The 22,015-nt window shown below is 35.0% G+C and overlaps 2 protein-coding genes across 2 annotated transcripts; one reads left to right on the forward strand and one right to left on the reverse strand.

Annotated features, from left to right (window-relative positions):
- Positions 1 to 352: 352 nt before the first annotated feature.
- Positions 353 to 1,226, reverse strand: LOC109612802 (uncharacterized). Its single transcript, XM_020037197.2, has 3 exons — positions 1,086 to 1,226; positions 683 to 1,033; positions 353 to 615 (listed from the first exon to the last, which is right to left on the reverse strand). Exons 1-3 carry the CDS (start codon positions 1,155 to 1,157, stop codon positions 460 to 462), a joined length of 579 nt encoding a protein of 192 aa, XP_019892756.1. The 5' UTR covers positions 1,158 to 1,226; the 3' UTR covers positions 353 to 459.
- Positions 1,227 to 4,577: 3,351 nt separating this feature from the next.
- On the forward strand, positions 4,578 to 11,455 carry LOC105261887 (uncharacterized). The gene is made up of 5 exons (XM_059129446.1): positions 4,578 to 4,589; positions 5,119 to 5,199; positions 5,264 to 5,611; positions 5,678 to 5,829; positions 11,311 to 11,455. The coding sequence occupies exons 1-5, from the start codon at positions 4,578 to 4,580 to the stop codon at positions 11,453 to 11,455; spliced, it is 738 nt and encodes a 245-aa protein (XP_058985429.1).
- The last annotated feature ends 10,560 nt before the right edge of the window (positions 11,456 to 22,015 follow it).

The following is a 22,015-nucleotide window of genomic DNA, read 5'->3' on the forward strand; positions in this document are numbered from 1 at the left end:
TATTAAAGAACATCTATAGGTAGGTTGAGAACAATTTCTTCCATATGCAGAAGATCCGCAAAGGGTCTTCTATATCCAGAAACTCCATAGAAAGTTTTTTATATATCCTGTGAATCTACGATAGAGGACCTTCAAGGTATAGGATACCTATAGAGAGTCCTTTAGGTCTAGAAAGCCCCTAAATAGCTGACATTCTATAGGAGATCTCTCTCAGTAGATTTTTTGCTCTTAAGACCCACAAAAGTTCTTCTATGACAAGAAGACTTTTAAAAAATATTTTATGTGAAGAAAACCTGTAAGATACCTAAAGAGGATCTTTAAAGTCCAGAAGACGCTTGTATAGCATATTTCTATAGGAGACCTCTCTCATGTCATGCCCCTACCCCTTTTATTACCATGTAATTCAAATAAATGTCTTTCCAATTACGCCAACTCATTACAATTCTTCCTCGGTAGTCCTCACTTTATTTCGGTCAACAAATGTAAACCGACCAACACTTCTTTGTTCGTTTTCCTTGGTATAAATCCATACACCGTTACATCGTATTGGCTGGTTGGTAAAAATGTGGGTATTTTTAGATCTTCTAAATTTAGACCAATCAATGAATAGTTACCCTAAATACAAAAGAAAAATTCGATAAAATTTCTTCCATAAAAATTCCAATTTAAAAATCCAATTTACCGCCTCTATGGGACACCTCTTGGGAAATTGACTTTTCGCAAAGGATTTCTTGAGAAACGGCAACAGGAACCCCGACAATCTTGCATTCTTCTTCGACAGCAATTCACAGTATTTAAATTCAACTTGAAACATGGTTGGAGATCGTTGTTGCCGCTCTGGATCTTTGGCCGAAATTTGTAATTTCAGTGTAACCAATAAGGTCACATTCATTGGCACCTGCTGCCCGACCTCGACAAAAATATCCGCAATACGTCTGTCCTTGCGGATATCCATGCGATATTCCCGTACATATAATTTATCCGTGGTTGTTTCCGAAGTCACAAAATTAATACTTTTGTAATTTTCAGTTTTCTAAAACAAAAATTGATTTTGAAAATTCCAACGAAATAATTTTGAAAATTACCTTAAGTTCCATAACTGGAACTTGGGTCAAATGTATGAGTAGTAATACCAGTACTGTGCCTCTACTCCACATAATTTTACACTTGACTGAATGGGAGTTTTGAGGTACTGACTAATTTTGAAATTTTACTAATGTCTGGTTATAAAACAAACCAAAAATCAATTATTCTAATTACCATATTATACGAAAAAATAATTATTAGAAAAGAATTATTTTGTATTCAAAAAACAGTTAATCTGGATGGCTATATTTGACATTCTAAATTACTAGATTTTTTAATAATTTGAATTTTTCAGATAAAGTTTTATTGATTCAAAATTTCTAAATAGTCAATTGAAAACTTAAATCTAACAATATATGTGAAATATTATGTTCTGATATTAATAAGATTTATTTTTGAATTGCCACCTGTGAATGCACCTTTAGTGTGGATTCACAAAAAAAAAAAACTCAGAAAGACACATTAAACCTGGATTAAAAAAATAAGAGATACATTTGTGGACTATTGTGAACTCTGATTTTTGTAAAGAACTTTTGGATTGCATGCGGACTTTTTTGAGCCCCATAGGCGTACCATGAACATAAATAATTTTAAAACGTGGATTTTGGATTTTTTTTAAAGAATTTTTAAACATGGATTTTGGATTTTTTTTTTTAAATTTTTGAACATGGATTTTGTATTTAAAAAAAAAAATTAACGTTGATTTTGTATTTTTTTAAAGAATTTTTAAACGTGGATTTTGGATTTTTTCAAAGAATTGTTAAACGTGGATTTTGGATTTTTTAAAGAATTTTTCAACATGGATCTTGGATTAAAAAAAAATTGGAATTTTTGATTTAAAAAAAAATTGAACGTGGATTTTGGATTTTTTTAAAGAATTTTTAAACGTGGATTTTGAATTTTTTAAAGAATTTTTAAACGTGGATTTTGGTTTTTTATAGAATTTTTCAACGTAGATTGTGGATTTTATAAAAAAATAACGTTGATTTTGGATTTAAAAAAATGTAAACGTGTTTTTTGGAACCCACTTGTGACACCCTGAACGTGTTTTTTAAATAATTTTTAACGTGGATTTTGTTTTTTTAGAATTGTTGAGCCCATATAGACATCATTAAAGCGACCATAAGCAAGGATTTTTTGAAGAATTTTTGGAGTAACATTTTATGGAGTATAGACGCTACAAATATGCGTTGTTGACAAATTTTAGGAGCACCAAATTTTGTAAATAATTATAGGACCCTTAAAGCAGATATAAACTTGTGTTTTTTAAGAATTTTTTTGGGCGCTCCCAAAATTCTTAAAAAACACAAGTTTATATAATGGGCTTTAATCGTAGATTTTTAAATTTCAAATTTCGCATTTGAAGTTCGAAATGGATACTACAGCCTAAGACAGAAAATTGTCTGTGCAGGTCCACGTCTTCGTATAGCCCCCATATAATGGTACCTCCCGATATTCGGTATTTTGATGATTTTAGAGACATTATTCACCGGCGTAGTTTCAAATTACGTATTTAGAGTTCGTAATGGGTACCTCCCTATATATTTGGTATTTTGACGATTTTAGGTACAATACTCACCGAAATTGTTTGAGATACCGTATTTGAAGTTTGAAGCCTATGACAAAAACTTGTCTATGCTGGTCCAGGTCTTCGCACAGCTCATTTAAAGTTTCGAATTTAAATATTGAAATGACTTATGACAAACAATGCTTATGTAGGTCCACGTCGTATAGACCCCAATATAACGGCTACATTCGGTATTTTAAAAATTTTAAAAGTATTTTATTTTTTGAAAATTTCCAAATTCGTTCCATATGGCGGAAGGTATTCAACGTTCGGCCCGGCAGAACATAATGCTTTTTTTTTTTTTAATTTTTTGGGATGAAAGCAAAAATGTCGGAAATAGCATCAAATTTTATTATAAGTTTAAATTTGTTCGAATTGGTCACCATTGGCAAGAATTATGGCCTTCAAACGGCCAATGAAACTGTCACACGCTGCCCGAATGTTGCTCTGCGGTATTTTGGCCAATTCCAGGCGAAGCGCTTGCTTGAGGTGATCGATACTTTGGTATTTTTGAGTACCAACCTTGCTTTCCAAAATACTCCCGACATAATAGTCCAACGGATTGGTATCCGGAGATTTTGGTGGCCATTATTTTATAACCATTCTTGGGTGGCTCGTGCTAAGTGCGATGGTGCTGAGTCCTGTTAGAATATCAAAGGTCTGCGGCCAAAATGTTTGCGTGCCCAAGGCTTTAATAAGCCCTCCAGAATATTTTCGCGATAATATTCGGCATTTATTCTGATGCCACAGTCGATTAATACGAACAGAGAGCGACCATCGGCTTTTATGGCGGCCCACACCATCACCATGACCGGCGCTTGAGTTCTAGTGGCCAACCGATGGTGCACATTTTCAGCTCACCTCTTTGGCAAGTAAACACGATCATTTTGTTTTTTTTTTTTACAAACTGCTGGACAACGAATGTTTTCTCATCGGAGATCGGAGAAAACCAAATTCGGCAGTTCACCACTTTCGGCCAAGCGAAGCAACTCCTTAGCACTTTTGAGTCTATTTTCTTTCTGCTGCGGTGTACGTTCTTGCACTTTTTGGGATTTCAATGGCTTTACCCCGAGCTCATTTTTCAATATTTGCCGAATGGAATATTGCGATATGTTGCAGCTCACGAGCCATTTTTCGGCCATTGCGACGCGGGTTTCGATCAAGTCGCTTCTTTACATTTCAAACCATTTTTGCTGATGTTGCGGTTTTCTTCCGTCCACTTCCTTGACGTCGGAACCAATATCGCGGTAACGAGCGATGATACGGGCCATAAAAGATTTATTGACATTTAAATGCTGGAGTTCTCTAACAATAGCAACTTGTGGTTTTTCAGCCAAATATAAAGAAATCACACTATCACGCTTGAATTCCATCACGAATAACTTTTTTTCGGGGAAATTCTCACCAAAATGCTTTTGAACGCTTGTAAACAACATAATCAGCTGTCACTAGAATAATTTTAACAGCTGTCGGACGAGTGGCTTAGAAATGACAGCAGTCTGAAGTTGGTTGCAGTTTTTTCATCTCACCCTGATAATACTTGGTGGGATCTAAAATCTATATTTCGAGATGTTACAAATGGAATGGAAAACTTAATACTATGGTGGAGGTTAGAAAAATATTGAAGAGTTGAGCATGCTACTTTACTGGCCAAATCGATAAATATCGTTTCTTTTCTGAAGAGGAACTAGTTTCTGTTCTATTACATTTTCATTTCTTTATAGATTTAACTATTCCCAATTGTTCCATTGAACAATCGTTCTGCCTTTCTCATTCGTTTTGTCGTTCGGTCGTTTTTTTTTTTTTTTTAACCAGGAACATTTAGTCACTAGTAATTAAGGCATTAACTTGGTTGTTTCAAAACTAATGAGAGAGTGAATAGAAATGAGACCGGATAACAATATGTGAATAAGAGAAAAAGAGAATGCTCAGGAGAGTGAGTAGGTGAACTTCTTAGTCATTCTCATTCAAATGCACGTTCTCTCGTATATTTGTATCTTATTTGTATATTTCGTCACTTATGTTAAAATTGAGACCGAATAACAATATATGAGTATGAGAAAAAAGAGAATACTCAGGAGAGTGAGTAGGTGAACTTCTTAGTCATTCTGAGAGAGTGAGCAAACAATTCAAATGCATTTTCTCTCGTATGTTTGTTAATAGCCGAAAAACTTCGTCACTTAAGTGAAGCGTCTGGTCGAACCTAGTCGAGTTTCATTACTCATTCTCTCTACACAAAAAATTGTTGGGCAGCGTAATTATATGGTTTATGTTTATTATAAAATCATCAAATGTTTTGGGACTAGAAATACGCCTAATTATATATTTCAATATTAATCTAAAATAATTTTGGGTAATTATTTTCAAATGATTAAATAATTTTTTAAGATTCTTAATTAGCCTGATTGTTTTATTATACAAAAGTGGTTTGAAAAAAATTCAATTTTGGACAGTTTCCCTTTTAGTTGAGTGTGATGTTCATCGTGAATATCTGCACACTATGCTCACTAATTTTGGCTACACAGATTTCTGTGGTGGCTCTTAAGGTAAATCTTTTAACAAACTTGGTTCGATTTATATATTTTCTAAAATACCTGTTATACTTTTCAGAGAACTTTAGATTATAAAACCATTAAATTCTTGACGGCAGAGACCAAAGTAAATAAATCCTATGCCCTGGCTTATCGTCTCGATATTCGCAAGGATAAACATATTGCGGATATTTTTGTACAAGTCACTCGAAAATTACCAAACAATTTAGGCTTGCTGGTAACACTGAAATTGAAAACCAATGCAATGGTGCAGCACCCAGATCGCTCACCGATCATGTTTCAAGTCGAATTTAAAGTTTGTGATTTTCTGACAAAGAAAAACGCCCGATTTTCGGGGTTCCTGTTGCCGTTTCTTAGGAAATCCATTGTCAACAGTCAATTTCCCAAGGGATGTCCAATAGAGGCGGTAAATTTTGGTTGAACATTTTGTGAAAGTGATTTATTATTGGATATTTTTAATTTTCCTTTGCAGGCCAACTACACTTGGATTGGCTTAAATTTAAAAGATCTGAAAATACCAACATTTTTACCAAACAGCCAATACGATGTTACCGTGCTAACTTATATACCGAGGGATTCGGCACGGGAACTAGTCTTAAATTTGCATTTATTAACGGAAATAAAGTAAGACGAAGTTTAGCCCTTTGAAATATTACTTTCCGAAATCTTAGAGGTCTCGAAAGCCTTCTCTTGAAAAATATTTATCTATTAAGGATCTTTTGTCCAAGAAGCAGACAAAAGCTGTAATAGAAACTGTGAATGCAAATTAATCGTTCACCAGTTGAATAATTTCGGCCCAATCGGGATGAGGTCGACACCTGGGAAATGAAATACTATCAGTCGACTGTTTTACACCTCCAGGGAACATATCTTTATGTGGCGAATGTTGTAATCAATACAAATTGTTGTCTTACCACCGAAAACTTCAGGGCACTTCAGAATATCCGCAAATGGGCTGATTTCAAACCGAATAGCTGAAATTTCTCAAGCAGGAACCTTCACTTCGGTGTCCACCATCAAATATTTCACTGTAGCAACAGTAACGACCAGCCAACGAGAGGTATCGGAAGAAAATGATAGTCTATCGAAGAGATATATAGATAACCTAGAAGAAAATGGCACTTGGCGTTGGGGTCACTCAAGCTTCTGACGAGGTCACACCAGTTTCCTCACATTTGACCTCATAAAGGATCAGCTAAAGTGTTTATATTATAGTCAAACTACCATGAAAGTCTTACGAGGAATATATATTTCAGATTTTTGTATCGATCTTTTTTTCTGTGCTTTGAAAATTTGTGGTAGGGTCACGTAAACTTCTCTACAGGTCATACCAATATCCGTAGTTGATCCAAAAAACAAAGATTTAAAAAATGTAAGAGAGATATTGGACAGGTTTTATTTTCTGTTTTATAGTCGTACTACCATTTAAATCTTTCGAAAAGTTATATACAGGGTGAGATGAAAAAACTGCAACCAACTTCAGACTGCTGTCATTTCTAAGCCACTCGTCCGACAGATGTTAAAATCATTTCAGTGACAGCTCATTATATTGATGACAACCGTACGAAAGCATTTTGGAGAGAATTTTTCAGAAAAAGGTTATTCGTGATGGAATTCAAGCGTGATAGTGTGATTTCTTTATATGTGGCTGGAAAACCACAAGTGGCTATCGTCAGATCTCTTCAACAATTAAATGTTAATAAACATTTTGTGTCTCGTACCATTCTCGTTACCGTGATACTGATAGCGTAGTCCAACGACGTCAAGGAAGTGGACGGAAGAAAACAGCGACATCAGCAGAAATGCTTCGAAAAATAAAGAAGCGATTTGACCGAAACCCGCGTCACAGTGGCCGAAAAGTGGCTTGTGAGCTGAACATATCGCAATATTGCATTCGGCAAATATTGAAAAATGAGTTCGGTGTAAAGCCATTAAAATTCTAAAAAGTGCAAGAACATACACCGCAACAGGGAGAAAATAGACTCAAAAGCGCCAAAGAGTTGCTTCGCTTGACCCAAAATGGTAAACTGCCGAATTCGGTTTTCTCCGATGAGAAAACATTCGTTGTCCAGCAGTTTGTAAACAAACAAAATGATCCTGTTTACTAGCCAAAGAGGTCAGCTGAAAATGTGCACCTTCGGTTGGCCACCAGAACTTAAGCGCTGGCCATGGTGATGTTGTGAGCCGCCATAACAGCCGATGGTCGCTATCCGCTCGTATTAATCTACCGTGGTATCAGAGTGAATGACGAATATTATAGCGAAAATATTCTGGAGGGTGTATTATTAAAGCCTAAGGCACGCAAACATTTTGGCCGCAGACCTCGGACATACCAACAGGTTTCAGCACGCGCCACCCAAGAATGGTTACAAAATGAGGTTCCTCGCTTCATTTCCAAAGCACAATAGCCACCAAAATCACCGGATACAAATCCGTTGAACTATTGTGTCTGGAGTATTTTGGAAAGCAAGGTTGGCCCTAACAAATACCAAAGTGTCGATCACCTCAAGCCAGCGCTTCACCGGGAATGCGCCAAAATACCGCAAAACAACATTTGGGCAGCGTGTGACAGTTTCGTTGTCCCTTTGAAGGCCATAATTCCAAAGGTGACCAATTCGAACAAATCTAAACTTATTCTAAAATTTGATGCTATTTCCGATATTTTTTGTTTTCATTCAAAAAAATGTAAAAATTATGGCGTTTGATTTTGTTGCAATTTGTATATTCCCTGTATAATCTTGATTATCATAAAAATCTATGTCGATTTAGCGATGTCCGTCCGTGTATCGGTATGTGGAAATCACTTTAGAAGTAGGTTGATAAAATTTTTCTCAAATGTATATTACGTCTGCAGGACTTTTGGTATTGAAAATGGGCCATGTAGGTCCACGTTTTGGTTTAGCCTTAGTTTTGTACCGGCAAATATACGTATATTGGACCTGATAGTAACAGTATGGATCTGTACATTCGATGTGGAGAAAACTGTCAATAATAAAAAGGTAATGGATCTGTGTATTCGGTGCGGAGGGAAATACCACAACCATAAATAATTTGAAAACGTTCTTGGTTTGATACCGGCGAATATAAGTGACGTCAACAAAATCCTGAAATCAAAACGCTTGATAGTTAGATCAAACGTTGTTGAGGATGCTCTGGTACCGGCGAATATTAGTGTAAGTACCTGATAGAAGGGGAATGGATCTGCGCACCCGCTGCGGAGGAAAAGGCCACAAGCATAACGAATATGAAATCAAGCCTTTTTTAAATCTTCATGTTTTTGAACTTCTGTGAGTTGTGATGGAGCTATAATTCCTATCCTTTTATAAGTTTGATTGGGCCAAAAATTATGTAACACCACGAAATAATGGTTTCCCACATGGGAAAGTATATATGGATCTTCCTATCTGGCCGTGATGAGTCGATCTAGCTATTTATATCCGTCCGTCCGTCTGTCCATGTTAATTTGTAATCAAGCTACAGGTCACAATTATGAACCGATCCTCACGAAATTGAAAATGTAGGTGGGATTAGGGTCAGAATAGAACCCTATTGTCTTTGGAGATGATTGCACGATATTTAGGGGTTGGAATGGACCAAAAACAGAAAATTCTTCTGATTTTGCAGTTGCTCTATAGAGCAAAATTATGAACCAATCGACGCGAAAATTTACATGGAGTTAGACTTTAGGACCGGGCAGAAACCTACCAATTTGAGCGGCCATCGGACAATTATTAGCGGGTAAAATAGACCCTAACTTTTATGTAAGAAAATAGGAAAATTTCCACTAAACCGCGAATATTTTTAATCCCAGCCAAATCACAAATACATTAAAAGATCACCTCTGACCATTAAAGTGATGCTAACAGCCAAGAAATCGGATATATAGCAAAATAGGTACAATATATATGTAAAGGAATTGATCTTATTTATTGTGCTTATAAATCAAGAACCGCTGAGCCGATTTTCACAACTCTGGTGAATAATGACGCTAAAATCATCAAAATACCGAATATAGGGAGGTACCGAGGTACGAAGACGTGGACCTGCACAGACAATTTTCTGTCTTAGGGTGCAGTATCCATTTCGAACTTCAAATACCAAATTTAAAACAATATCGCTAAAATCATCAAAATACCGAATATCGGGAGATACCGTTATATGGGGGCTATATGAAAACGTGGACCTATATGGCCCATTTACGAACTTAACCTGCCTACTGGAAAAATAAACATGTGTGCAAAATTTTAACCATCTAGACAGACAGACGGACATCGCTAAATCGACTTAGAATTTTACGCTGATCTAGAATATATATACTTTGTTGGGTCTTACATAAGTATTTCGAGGAGTTACAAACGGAATGACAATGTTAATATGCCCTCCATAGTATAGTGGAGGGTATAAATAGTGAATATCTTTTGTTCCATTTTTTTCAATTTTTGTCATATTTTTTATCGCATGCGATTTTTCCAATTTAACTGACAATTTGATTTGTAATTTTATAAATTTTTACACCCCCCAACACTACGTTAAGAGGGTATTATATGCATGTCGCAATCATCGTCCGATCCTTACGAAATTTTGCATGGGGTAAGGTTAGGGTCAGAATTTAAGCCTATTGTTCTTAAGATGTACATTTAGAGGTTAAATGAACTAAAAAAAAAATTTTTTTCTAAAATTTAAAACTAATTGACACGGAATTTCGCATCAGAAGAGAGTTGAGGACAGAGAAGAAGTCTAGCATTTTGGATGACCATTGGATTTTATTTAGATGTAAAATGGACCACAACTTTCGTGTGCAATTGTTTTGAATATTTAACAACACTGCGGAGTACGTAAATATTGGCCAAATTCTCCGGGTCAAAAACCTAAGGGCAAGGCTCTTTGACATTATTTCAAAAACGAAATCTTTGAAAATGGATTTAGATATAAGTGGAATTCGAACATATTGTAGTCACATGGTCAGTTCATTGGTGAATATATCTATAGTTCAATAGTTTCATTAAGTTCAATCGTATTAATAAGTGAAAAAAATCCAACTATTGATTTATTTTCAAAAAAAAAAAAAAAAAAAAAATTCACCGAATCAATCACTTGACTTCTGTGATTAAATATGTATTTAAAACTAGTTCCCTACTCGACTCCTTCGGCACATAAGTGAACACATTCACCTCGTATTGGCTGTTGGGTAAAAATTTTGGCATTTTCAGATCTTGCAAGTTGAGGCCAATCCAAGTGTAATTACCCTAAAAATAAAATCGTACAATTCTCAAAACCTCCCCAAGAATACTTTCAATATTTCCAAAATTTACCGCTGCTATTGGGCAGGATTGTGGAAATTTACTTTTTGCAATGGATTTCTTTAAAAACGGCATTAGAAATCCCAATAACCGTGCATTATTTTTAGCATAAAAATCACACGATCTAAATTCAGCCTCAAACATTGTCGGTGCAGGTAGTTGACTCTTGCCAGAAGTTTTCAATTTCATGGTAATCAATTGGGTCAGATTCATGGGCAATTGCCGGGTTAGAGTCAAGTAAATATCAGCAATTCGTCTATCTTTGCGTATAATCATGCGATAATCATGGGCATAAAACAGATTTGACTGGGTCTCTGATTATAAATACCTTAAGTTCCACAAATGGAACCACGGTCATCAAAAGCAGTGTCAGTATTGTGGCTCTAGTCCACATAACTATTTTACTTAACTAAAATGAAAATGTCGGCGATTTAGTTTTATGTGAATTGAATTGCAAAACAATCTAATTAAAAATATAAGTTGGTCAATCATTGGAAATAATTACCCAAATTATGTTTCCGATTAATATTGAAATATGTAATTCGGGGGTAAAGTTAATTGAATAACATTTTCTATTTTCATTTATCAATCCGCAGTAACTATAGCAGCAATGAAACCATGTAAATGAATGATAAAAGCCTATAGCGGTACCCAACTCCCCGAACATAACCTACTTTAGATGAGGAGAAACCTTTAAAAAATGCAACAAAATACTCCAAACAAAAAATGTGAAAAGTAATTGCTAAGCACGGAAATATCAGCAGGAATGTCTAAAATTGAGTATCTGAATTGGACGATTTTATAGAAAGGTAATGCATGTGGTCAGCCCCAAAGAATCACAGCACAAGAAAAACGCCCCCAGTCGAGTTGTAACAAATCCTGAAAATAAGCACAAGAATAAAGCGGCAGAAATTCTTCTAAAAAAGATCCAACTAATAATCAGACGTTAGATGGCCCTAAATGGAAAACCCTAAGCAAGTAAAGGAAGGAAACACATTTGAATCGGCCCACAATAATTACTTAGCCGGGGTTGGGGAACAACTACTCTAATATGCTGCAAATGAATATGCTTGAAATAAATTTCAATTTGATCGTGAGGAGATTCTGTTTAATTATACATACGTCTTTATAATCAAAGAGAATAGCGGGGCTACCATGTTTAGATGAGAGAGATTTTATTTAGACAAAATGTTTTTATTACATGTGGAGAGCAGACCTTCGAGGCCAATCGAAATAAATTAAATACATTGGCACATGTTTGAGATAACTAGGCTAAGTAGGGGTGGTGGCCAAACAACCACTCAAATGAAAGACTCGCGTTTTCAGAAAGATTAAGACAAACTTTATTCTCTCGGCGGATTAATTTGAGTCGTAATGCGTTCCTGTTCGGATCGATTGTTTGTGATTTTTATACTCTCCACCATTCTATGGAGGGTGTATTAGCTTTGTCATTCCGACAAAAATGCAGGTCCACGTAATCGTATAGCCCCCATATAACAGTTTTCATTTGTGATAGTTTTTTATTTTTTTTTCAAGTTCCTTCCAAATGGTGGAGGGTATTAAAAGTTTGGCACTGCACTTTGGCACTGTTTTTTTTTTGGTTTCTATTATTATTATTGTTATTATTATACCCTTAGTCATTATGGCTAGACAAGGTATATATTATTGATATGGCCAAAACGTGCCTTATCGAAATAACGGTTTTATACCCTATGTCTCCTTGGACCACATACGTTTCAGGACATTTGGAGTCGGTTTAGCGATGTCCGTCTGTCTGTCTGGCTGGTGCACACGATAACTCTCAAAGGGAGTATCCGATTTGGTTCAAACTTAGTACACTGTAATATTTTTGTCAAACTTAGATCGAGTTCGTAGATCATCGATCCATTCATTCTGGGACCTCCGCCACAAAAGGTTAATGTTTTCATAGAAAATAATTTACCGCATGATTTTGCGTAAACTTTGCAAATCATGATATGTGCACGTGTGCGAGAGTGGACAAGTAGTCCACTCCTTCTAGTACCTCCTCGACAAAGCGCCCAAATATGGAATATCTGAAACGCTCATAAAATGCGAAATATACTGAAGCTAAAATTTTTGCAAATTTTGTAAAATTTTGTCTGCAGACAGGTAAAGTTCGAAGATGGGCTATATCGGTCCACGATATCGTGTAGCCCCATATAACAGTACCCACCTATATACCGTATTTTGATGATTTTAGCCGCATTTTTTAAGCGGAATTGTCTGAAATTCCACACAAGGAGTACTTTGTGAGTACTTTATTCTCTGGAAGAAAATAAGTCCATGATATTGTATATCCCCCATATATCGGCACCTTCAAATATTCGGTATTTTTAAGATTTTAACATAATTTTAAATGGATTTTATTTTTTTGAAAATTTCCTAATTCGTTCCAAATGGTGGAGGCCGAACTTGGGCCACACCCCCTGGTACCTTCCTCACTTTTTAAGATTATGAATAATTATAAAATGTGAGATAAATTAGCGATTTAACTCAAAAATCGTGTTTAGGTATGTTGACCCACCCTTTCCGCTAACTTCCCAAAAAAGTTGAGCATTTTACAAAAAATATATTATCCAAACCTGTCACCTCCAATGATTATATCAGATTAAGGTCATAAGCGAAATGGACTCTATCTCTCCTATAGAGGGTCAATATAATGAAACATGTTAAAATATATTTTAATAAACGTACATATAAGCGCTTAGGGTATCAATTTTTTGGCATAACCGACTCATACTCTTTAACTTGTTAGAATAATGTCTCGTTGAGAGAAATATTAAGATAGACAAAGTTTAAGTAGAACCGCTGACTATTTTCGCATGTTATGGAAGATAAAAATATTATAAAACAAGTACAAAAAAAAAATATTAAGTTCGGCCAGGCCAAACTTTTAATACCCTCCACCTTAGGGTAAAGCAAACATTAGAAGAAATGTGGCAAAAACCATTAAAATGCCGAATATCGGGAAGTATCGTTATATGGGCCCTATACCAAATCGTGGACCTACAACTACCAATTTTAAGAGAAATTCGTGAAAAAATGTGTCAAAAATCATCAAAATACCGAATATTTTGACGTACCGTTATATGGGGACTATACCAAAACGTGGACCTATAATTACAGTGACTCGCCACACGAACTGGGACCCATTATGACCAACAAATACCAATTTTTAGATAAGTCAGTGAAAAAATGTGGCAAAAATCATCAAAATACCGAATATCGGGAGGTACCGAAATATGGGGGCTATACCAAAACGTGGACCCATACATGCAATGTTTCGCCACCGGAGCTAGAACCCATTATGACCCACAAATACCAATTTCTAAGACAAATCAGTGAAAAAATGTGGCAAAAATCATCAAAATACCGAATATCGGGAGGTACCGTTATATGGGGACTATACCAAAACGTGGAACCATACATGCAATGTTTCCCCACATGAAATAGGACCCATTATGACCCACAAATACCAATTTTTAGACAAATCAGTGAAAAAATGTGGCAAAAACCATCAAAATACCGAATATCGGGAGGTACCTTTATATGGGGGGCTATACCAAATCATGGACCCATACATGCAATGTTTCGCCACCGGAGCTAGAACCCATTATGACCAAAAAATACCAATTTTTAGACAAATCCGTGAAAAAATGTGTCAAAAATCATCAGAATACCGAATATTGGGAGGTACCGTTATATGGGGACTGTACCAAAACGTGGACCTATACAGACAATGTTTCGCCACACGTACAGGGACCCGCTATGGCCTACAAATACCAATTGTCAGACAAATTCGTGAAAAAATGTGGCAAAAACCATCAAAATACCGAATATCGGGAGGTACCGTTATATGGGGACTATACCAAAACGTGGACCTATACATACAATGTTTCGTCACACGAACTAAAACCCATTATGACCCATAAATACCAATTTTTAGACAAATCCGTGAAAAAATGTGACATAAATCATCAGAATACCGAATATTGGGAGGTACCGTTATATGGGGACTATACCAGAACGTGGACCGTTATATCTCATTTTCAATACCATCCATTCTAGACACAATACCAATTGCTCTGCTTCAAAGAATGTGGGCTTTTGGAGCTCTACGTCAAATAATGTGGGCTGTATCGTGATTTCAACAGACAGACAGACGGACAGACAGGCAGACGGTCATATTTAAATCGACTTAGAATTTTATGCTGATTATGAATATATATACTTCATGGGGTCTACGACGAATATTTAAGGATGTTACAAACGCAATGGCAAAGTCAATATACCCTCCTTTCCAAGGTGGAGGGTATAAAAATATAATAAAAAGTTATGACCCTTTGTGGGAAAGGTACCAGAAGGGGTAGCCCAAATCTTGAAGAGAATCTGATGCTTTTTTTCGCTTTTTATGAGAGTTATAGCAATTCAAATTATATATGCCCGCTGTAGCCATATGACTGAGGGTATATCAATAAAATTATGTGCTGCCCGCTACCAACATCATCATTTCATCCCAGCAAAGAGAATGATCACTTGGCTTTTTCAGCTTTTTGGATATGAGGACTTTGATGGAAAGCAAGTTTTTTTAAGTAACGAGCATTCCCAAGTAAATGAGAATTACACACTCACTTCTTGTCATTTATTGAAATGTTACCTTTAATTCACAAAACGGAACTTATATGAAAAATAGTTTTGTCCGTAATTTGATTTTAATTGATGTGTACATTTCAATTTTCCAAACGATAACTGAATCTAAATTGTCCAAATATTTAATAAATGGCTGAAGCGAAATGAAGCAATTAAAAAAACAATATTGAAAAATATTGATGAAAAATATTAATAAATGGTATAATTTTAAAACATTAAAATTGAGTAATTAAATATAATTATATTTTTTGTGAGATCAGGTTAATGGGTGGCCTAAAATACTGTTGAATATGTGTCATATCGAAAACGATGTGGTACACCCCATACATGTGGTATCGAAATCGGGCTTGGAGTATACCAAGTCATATCCGGTCGCACGATAAATCGTGAAGTATGTCTCCGACTGAGCCCAAAACTTTCATAACGCAGAAATCCTAAATAAGTCGAAGATGTGTTTTGCTGGCTCCATTTCTTCCGAATGTTGGCCCTTATTTTAAAGTAATTAATTTCTGTGTTTTTATGAACCCCTGAATCAGATAAGAAAAAAAAAAGATTTCTATCGAATAATTATGCCTCAAAAATTTTTTGAATTTTATTTCATTACACATTAATCCGCCGGGAAAGAATGGCTGGTGGCCAAGTTTCGATTTTAATTGCAATGTGCTTTTTGCAAAATGTGCACGAAGGTCAAGCAAAGGTAATTTTGAAATTTAATTTTTTTTTTTTCAAATAATTACTATAATTATTTATAATATTGAGAGATGTAACAATAATATTAATTATACTGTGCGACAACATTCAGCAGATTATGAAAGTAAAGTTAAAAATTGAAGACTCATGTATTGGCGTTTTGAAAGTTTAAATCGCCCAGATAGAGGGGGTCAATTTTCCCCTCTTTTTTACATTTCTTGAAATATTCAAATTTTGACCCGTGGAATTCTTAGATTTCAGGTATATAGTATTTTCGCCAATATTAGAGATAATAGAACGATAATTATTTAGGTCGGAAATTTTAACCTCATCAAAGTCAACAAAGGGGTCTTTTTGGTCCTTTTTTTTCAAAATATAGTTAAAAAATCCCATTAAATGAGATCGTAGCAGGTCCAAATATTCTACAAATTTATTTGCCATAAAATTCGACTATAGGTCCTAGAAGATGTCAAAAGGGTGAGTATTACCTAAACGCCAGGACTTCACATATATTTCAAAAACACACTGTAGGGTTAAAAACGTACTTCATGTAAGTCTATACAAAAAATTTCCAACATAGCACCATTTTTGAAGAATTACGCCAAAGAATAAAAATATTTTTCTTCCACGCCTTGTGAAAATATTCTACTTCCACGCCTTGAAAAAATATTCTTCTTCCACGCTTTAAAATAATTTTTTTCTACGCTTTAAAAAAACATTTTCTAGGCCCTAAAAAAAGATTCTTCAACGCCTTAAAAAATATTCTTTTAAATAATCTTCATTAAAAGAATCTTCCACGCATTAAAAAAAATCTTTCACGCCCTCAAAATTATTTTTAAAAAATCCACGCCTTGAAAAAATATTTTTCTTCCAAGCCCTAAAAAAATCATTTTCTTCTACGCCTTAAAAAATATTTTTCTTCCACGCCTTGCGAAAATATTCTACTTCCACGCCTTGAAAAAATATTCTTCTTCCACGCTTTAAAATAATTTTTTTCTACGCTTTAAAAAAACATTTTCTAGGCCCTAAAAAAAGATTCTTCAACGCCTTAAAAAATATTCTTTTAAATAATCTTCATTAAAAGAATCTTCCACGCATTAAAAAAAATCTTTCACGCCCTCAAAATTATTTTTAAAAAATCCACGCCTTGAAAAAATATTTTTCTTCCAAGCCCTAAAATAATCATTTTCTTCTACGCCTTAAAAAATATTTTTCTTCCACGCCTTGCGAAAATATTCTACTTCCACGCCTTGAAAAAATATTCTTCTTCCACGCTTTAAAATAATTCTTTTCTACGCTTTAAAAAAAATTTTCTAGGCCCTAAAAAAAGATTCTTCAATGCCTTAAAAAATATTCTTTTAAATAATCTTCATTAAAAGAATCTTCCACGCATTAAAAAAAAATCTTTCACGCCCTCAAAATTATTTTTAAAAAATCCACGCCTTGAAAAAATATTTTTCTTCCAAGCCCTAAAAAAATCATTTTCTTCTACGCCTTAAAAAATATTTTTCTTCCACGCCTTGCGAAAATATTCTACTTCCACGCCTTGAAAAAATATTCTTCTTCCACGCTTTAAAATAATTTTTTTCTACGCTTTAAAAAAAATTTTCTAGGCCCTAAAAAAAGATTCTTCAATGCCTTAAAAAATATTCTTTTAAATAATCTTCATTAAAAGAATCTTCCACGCATTAAAAAAAAATCTTTCACGCCCTCAAAATTATTTTTAAAAAATCCACGCCTTGAAAAAATATTTTTCTTCCAAGCCCTAAAAAAATCATTTTCTTCTACGCCTTAAAAAATATTTTTCTTCCACGCCTTGCGAAAATATTCTACTTCCACGCCTTGAAAAAATATTCTTCTTCCACGCTTTAAAATAATTTTTTTCTACGCTTTAAAAAAATTTTTCTAGGCCCTAAAAAAAGATTCTTCAATGCCTTAAAAATATTCTTTTAAATAATCTTCATTAAAAGAATCTTCCACGCATTAAAAAAAATCTTTCACGCCCTCAAAATTATTTTTAAAAAATCCACGCCTTGAAAAAATATTTTTCTTCCAAGCCCTAAAAAAATCATTTTCTTCTACGCCTTAAAAAATATTTTTCTTTCACGACTTGAAAAAATATCCTCCTTCCACGCCTTAAAATAATATTCTTCCACGCCCTAAAAACATATAAATTCTTTTAAAAAAATCCACGTCTTGAAAGAAAATTCCCAAGAGTGTGAAAGAACTTTCCCCCATATATTTATTGGAAATGCCCCATCTATTTAGGGTACTTCCGATATAAACTTTCAAAACGCCGATACAAGTGTCTTCTTGTTTTAACTCCACTTTCAAAATCTGCACGATTTTCCCCGTTATTATTTTTTGTGTTACATGGTATAAAAAAAAAAAAACTAATAAATCATAATATTTTTTGGAACAGACTTCACGAATGTTCAACTCAATTCATTTCGTTTCGGCCGAAATCACCTACAACAACTACTATGTATCGGAATTTTCAATGATTATTCACAACGATAGCAGGTCGGCGGATATCTTTATGACGGTTGTCCGGCAACTCCCCCTGGACTACACGATCCATTTGAAGACTCGGCTAAAATTTCAACAGCAAACAATGTTTGAGTGTCGCCTTAAATATTGTGATTTTATGAGCAAGAATGTGACACGTTTGACGGGATTTTTGCTGCCATGGTATAAGGATGTCCTGGTGAAAACGAATTTTATCAAAGGATGCCCCATAGAGAAGGTATGTGTTGGGAGGTATGCATTTGAAATAATTTATGTAATTATTCTCTATTGATATAGGGTAAATACAATTGGTTGGGTCTCAGAGTGAATAATTTGAAGCTGCCCACATTTATACCGAAAAGTACATTTGATGTGAATATTTTGGGTTACAGTCTGAAGAAGAAATTGAAGGATATGATTACGAATGTAAGTGTGGTTGTGGAGACAAAATAAAAAATAATATTTAAAATGCGACTTTAAAAAATAAAAAAATATAAAAATTAAATAAAAAATAAAATAAAAATTAAACAATAAAAATTAAAAATAAAAAATTAAAACAAAAATAAAAAATACGAAGGCGTGGATCTGCACGGACAATTTTCCATTACGAACTTCAAATACCAAAATTTGAAACAATTCCGCCGAATAATGCAGCTAAAATCATCAAAATACCGAAAATAAAGAGGTACCGTAATGTGGGGCTGTACCAATTAGTGGACATGTAGCAAATATTTTTTACAAGGAGGGAACAGTCCTTTCAGGAACCCTAAATGTCAAGTTTTAGCTGATTTGATTGGAAATTGTGGCAGAAACCTTCAAAATACCGAAAATCTGCAGGTAGCGTTATTTGGGGGGCTATACCATTTAGATGATCTGTAGCAAATAATTTTTGCAGGGAATGTAAAGACCCACTGGGAAGCCCAATTGTCAAGTTTTATTTGATTTGGTTATAAATTGTGGCAGAAATATTCAAAATACCGAAAATCGGGAGGTCGCGCTATATGGGTGCTATACCAATTTGTGGAGCTAATTTTAACATTTTTTGCGAAGAGAGAAAAAACCTTTCGAGAACCCCAAATGTCAAGTTTCATCTTATTTGGTTGGAAATTGTGACAGAAACCTTCAAAATACCGAAAATCGGGAAGTATGGTTATATGGGGGATATACCTAAATATGAACCAATATAGACCATTTTCAATACCAATCAGTCTGCATATAATTTAAACCTCTGTGTCAAATTTCAAAGCTCCAAATTGAATATTTTGGGACTCTACCGTAATTTCCGCAGACCGTCTGTCGGACTTTGCTACATTGCCTTATAATTTTATTCTGATCAGAAATATATATACTTTTTGGGGTCTACAACGAATATTTCAAGGTGTTGCAATCGGAATGACAAATTTTATACACCATCCAAGGTATTGTATGGGAGATCTGGACTAAAACATTTTAAATAGTACGAACAGATATTAAAAGCTATGTCAAATCGAACTAATGCGGTACGATAAATACAAAATTGTACGAAATCTTGAGCCATAATATTAAGAGAACAGGTAGAACTAGAACTCTATAGTTTGGAATGCAGGTCCCTGGAGATATGATGGTATATGATTCCATATGATCCAATTTTCAAAAAAATTAGTACTAAAAGTACACTTAGGGTACAAAAATTACGAAATACTGGGTCATGGCATTTGGTAAATGGCTGAAGATTGATATCTTACGCTCTGGGATTTAGGAATTGCGAATAAAATTTACGAAATGTTACGTCATGATATTTCACTCCAAATTAAAGCTAGAACTCCGAAATGTTGAACGTAGGTCACAATTAGTGTGATGGGCTAGGACACAACTGCCTTTTTGGAAATTCGAACTAAAACGTAAGAAAAGGTAACTATTTGGGTGAGGACCCTGTTTTTGTACAGCACAGAGGTCTTGTTTCATACCAAATTGTGGGAAGAACATTGTCTCTATTTCAATTTCCTTTCCCAACCGATTGCTGTGATCCACAGAGCCAAAGAGCAGTCCTCAGCCTCCTACCATGATATATATCTTGGTCCATATATATTCTTTAAATTCTAACTACGAGTTAGAATTCGGGACTCTCTGAGAGCACTGTGGATAATTTCAAAGAGGAGCACAATGTATGGTGCCGTCATGAAGAGAGCCACCGAGAGAAGAGTAAATCGAGTGAAATTCTCTGAGAATATGTGGCTTTTGACACACAGAAGACCTCCATAGTCTTGGGGTTTTATTCGACCCTAGTTCATACCAAACAAATTCGAAGCCAAAATTCCTTGAAGGAAAAAAATTTAGCCATTTTTTTAATATTTTTTTATTTCATTTCCAATACCAACCGCAAATTGGCCAGCAGACTTTTCAATCGCTTTTCCTGAATAAAACAAAATGTTGTTATTTCATACTGGCCCTTGGGCATAAAGGATGGAATATTCAGGTCATGCAAATTCATGCCAGTCCAAGAATAATTTCCCTGAAAAATTACAAATAAACCAATAATAATTTTTTCCAATAAAAAAATTCTTTCTCAAAACTACCTCCTCATATGGACACTTATTGGGAAAATTTGCCTTCCCCAGAGCCTTTTTCAGCCATGGCAGCAGGAAGCCAGCAAAACGGCTAACCGATTTCTTTTCAAATTCACACGATTTAAATTCACATTGGAACATAACCTGATTTCGAATTTTCGCCACAATACGCAGACCCATGTTGATGGGAAATTTTCGTATAATATGGAAGTAAACATCGGCCGTTGTGGATTGGTTGTAAATCTTCATTTTATACTCTCCAATGTAATGTTTATTGAATTCAGTTTCTGCTGAAATAAATGAAAAGGCCTAGAAAATGGGGGAAAATTGAAATGTGTTACTCTGTCTCCGGGATTTAAATTTTCCAAATTACACTTTGTTCGCCAAGGGAGATGAAATGGAGTGATAATATTGTGCAAAGCAAAAGCTTGTTGCCAGCAGCCAACATTTTCGATACTAATTCAAAAATTAACAACCATATTAAGGTGATCTCAGCTCGGCGTCAACAACAAATTAACCGACTTTCGGGGATAATTAACGATAATTGCAAATAATTTTCAGGATCAATTATTTCCAATAATGACAACAAATTTATAAATAGAAAATTATAATTCGACTGGTTATAAAAATTCAATAAAGCAGATATTTTTTGCAGACGATCGAGAGAGAGTCCTTGTAGACGAAAGGGAGTCTCCATAGATGAGCAGAGGTAGGAATAACTGAGAGGAGTCTCTACAGAAGAACGGAATAGAGTCTCTATAGACGAACGGGAAGAGAGTCTCTATAGACGAACGAAAGGGAGTCTCTATAGACGAGCGGGAAGAGAATCTCTATAGACGAGCGGGAAGAGAGTCTCTATAGACGAGCGGGAAGAGAGTCTCTATAGACGAGCGACAAAGGGACTCTCTATAGACGAGCGGGAAGAGAGTCTCTATAGACGAGCGGGAAGAGAGTCTCTATAGACGAGCGGGAAGAGAGTCTCTATAGACGAGCGGGAAGAGAGTCTCTATAGACGAACGGAAGAGAGTCTCTATAGGCGAACGGAAGAGAGTCTCTAAAGACGAACGGATGAGAGTCTCTATAGACGAACGAAAG

This window comes from Musca domestica, unplaced genomic scaffold (assembly GCF_030504385.1).
Source record: "Musca domestica strain aabys unplaced genomic scaffold, Musca_domestica.polishedcontigs.V.1.1 61, whole genome shotgun sequence".
Lineage (NCBI taxonomy): Eukaryota > Metazoa > Arthropoda > Insecta > Diptera > Muscidae > Musca > Musca domestica.

Excerpts from the sequence above, each read along its gene's own strand:
- LOC105261887 (XM_059129446.1), top strand. Across the intron at positions 5,200-5,263 it reads TTTCTGTGGTGGCTCTTAAG|AGAACTTTAGATTATAAAAC; the intron begins GTAAATCTTTTA and ends TATACTTTTCAG. Across the intron at positions 5,830-11,310 it reads CATTTATTAACGGAAATAAA|AAAGGTAATGCATGTGGTCA; the intron begins GTAAGACGAAGT and ends ACGATTTTATAG.
- LOC109612802 (XM_020037197.2), bottom strand. The coding sequence starts at position 1,157 with ATGTGGAGTAGAGGCACAGTACTGGTATTACTACTCATACATTTGACC. Across the intron at positions 1,034-1,085 it reads TTCCAGTTATGGAACTTAAG|AAAACTGAAAATTACAAAAG; the intron begins GTAATTTTCAAA and ends TTTTTGTTTTAG. Across the intron at positions 616-682 it reads AGAGGTGTCCCATAGAGGCG|GGTAACTATTCATTGATTGG; the intron begins GTAAATTGGATT and ends TTTTGTATTTAG.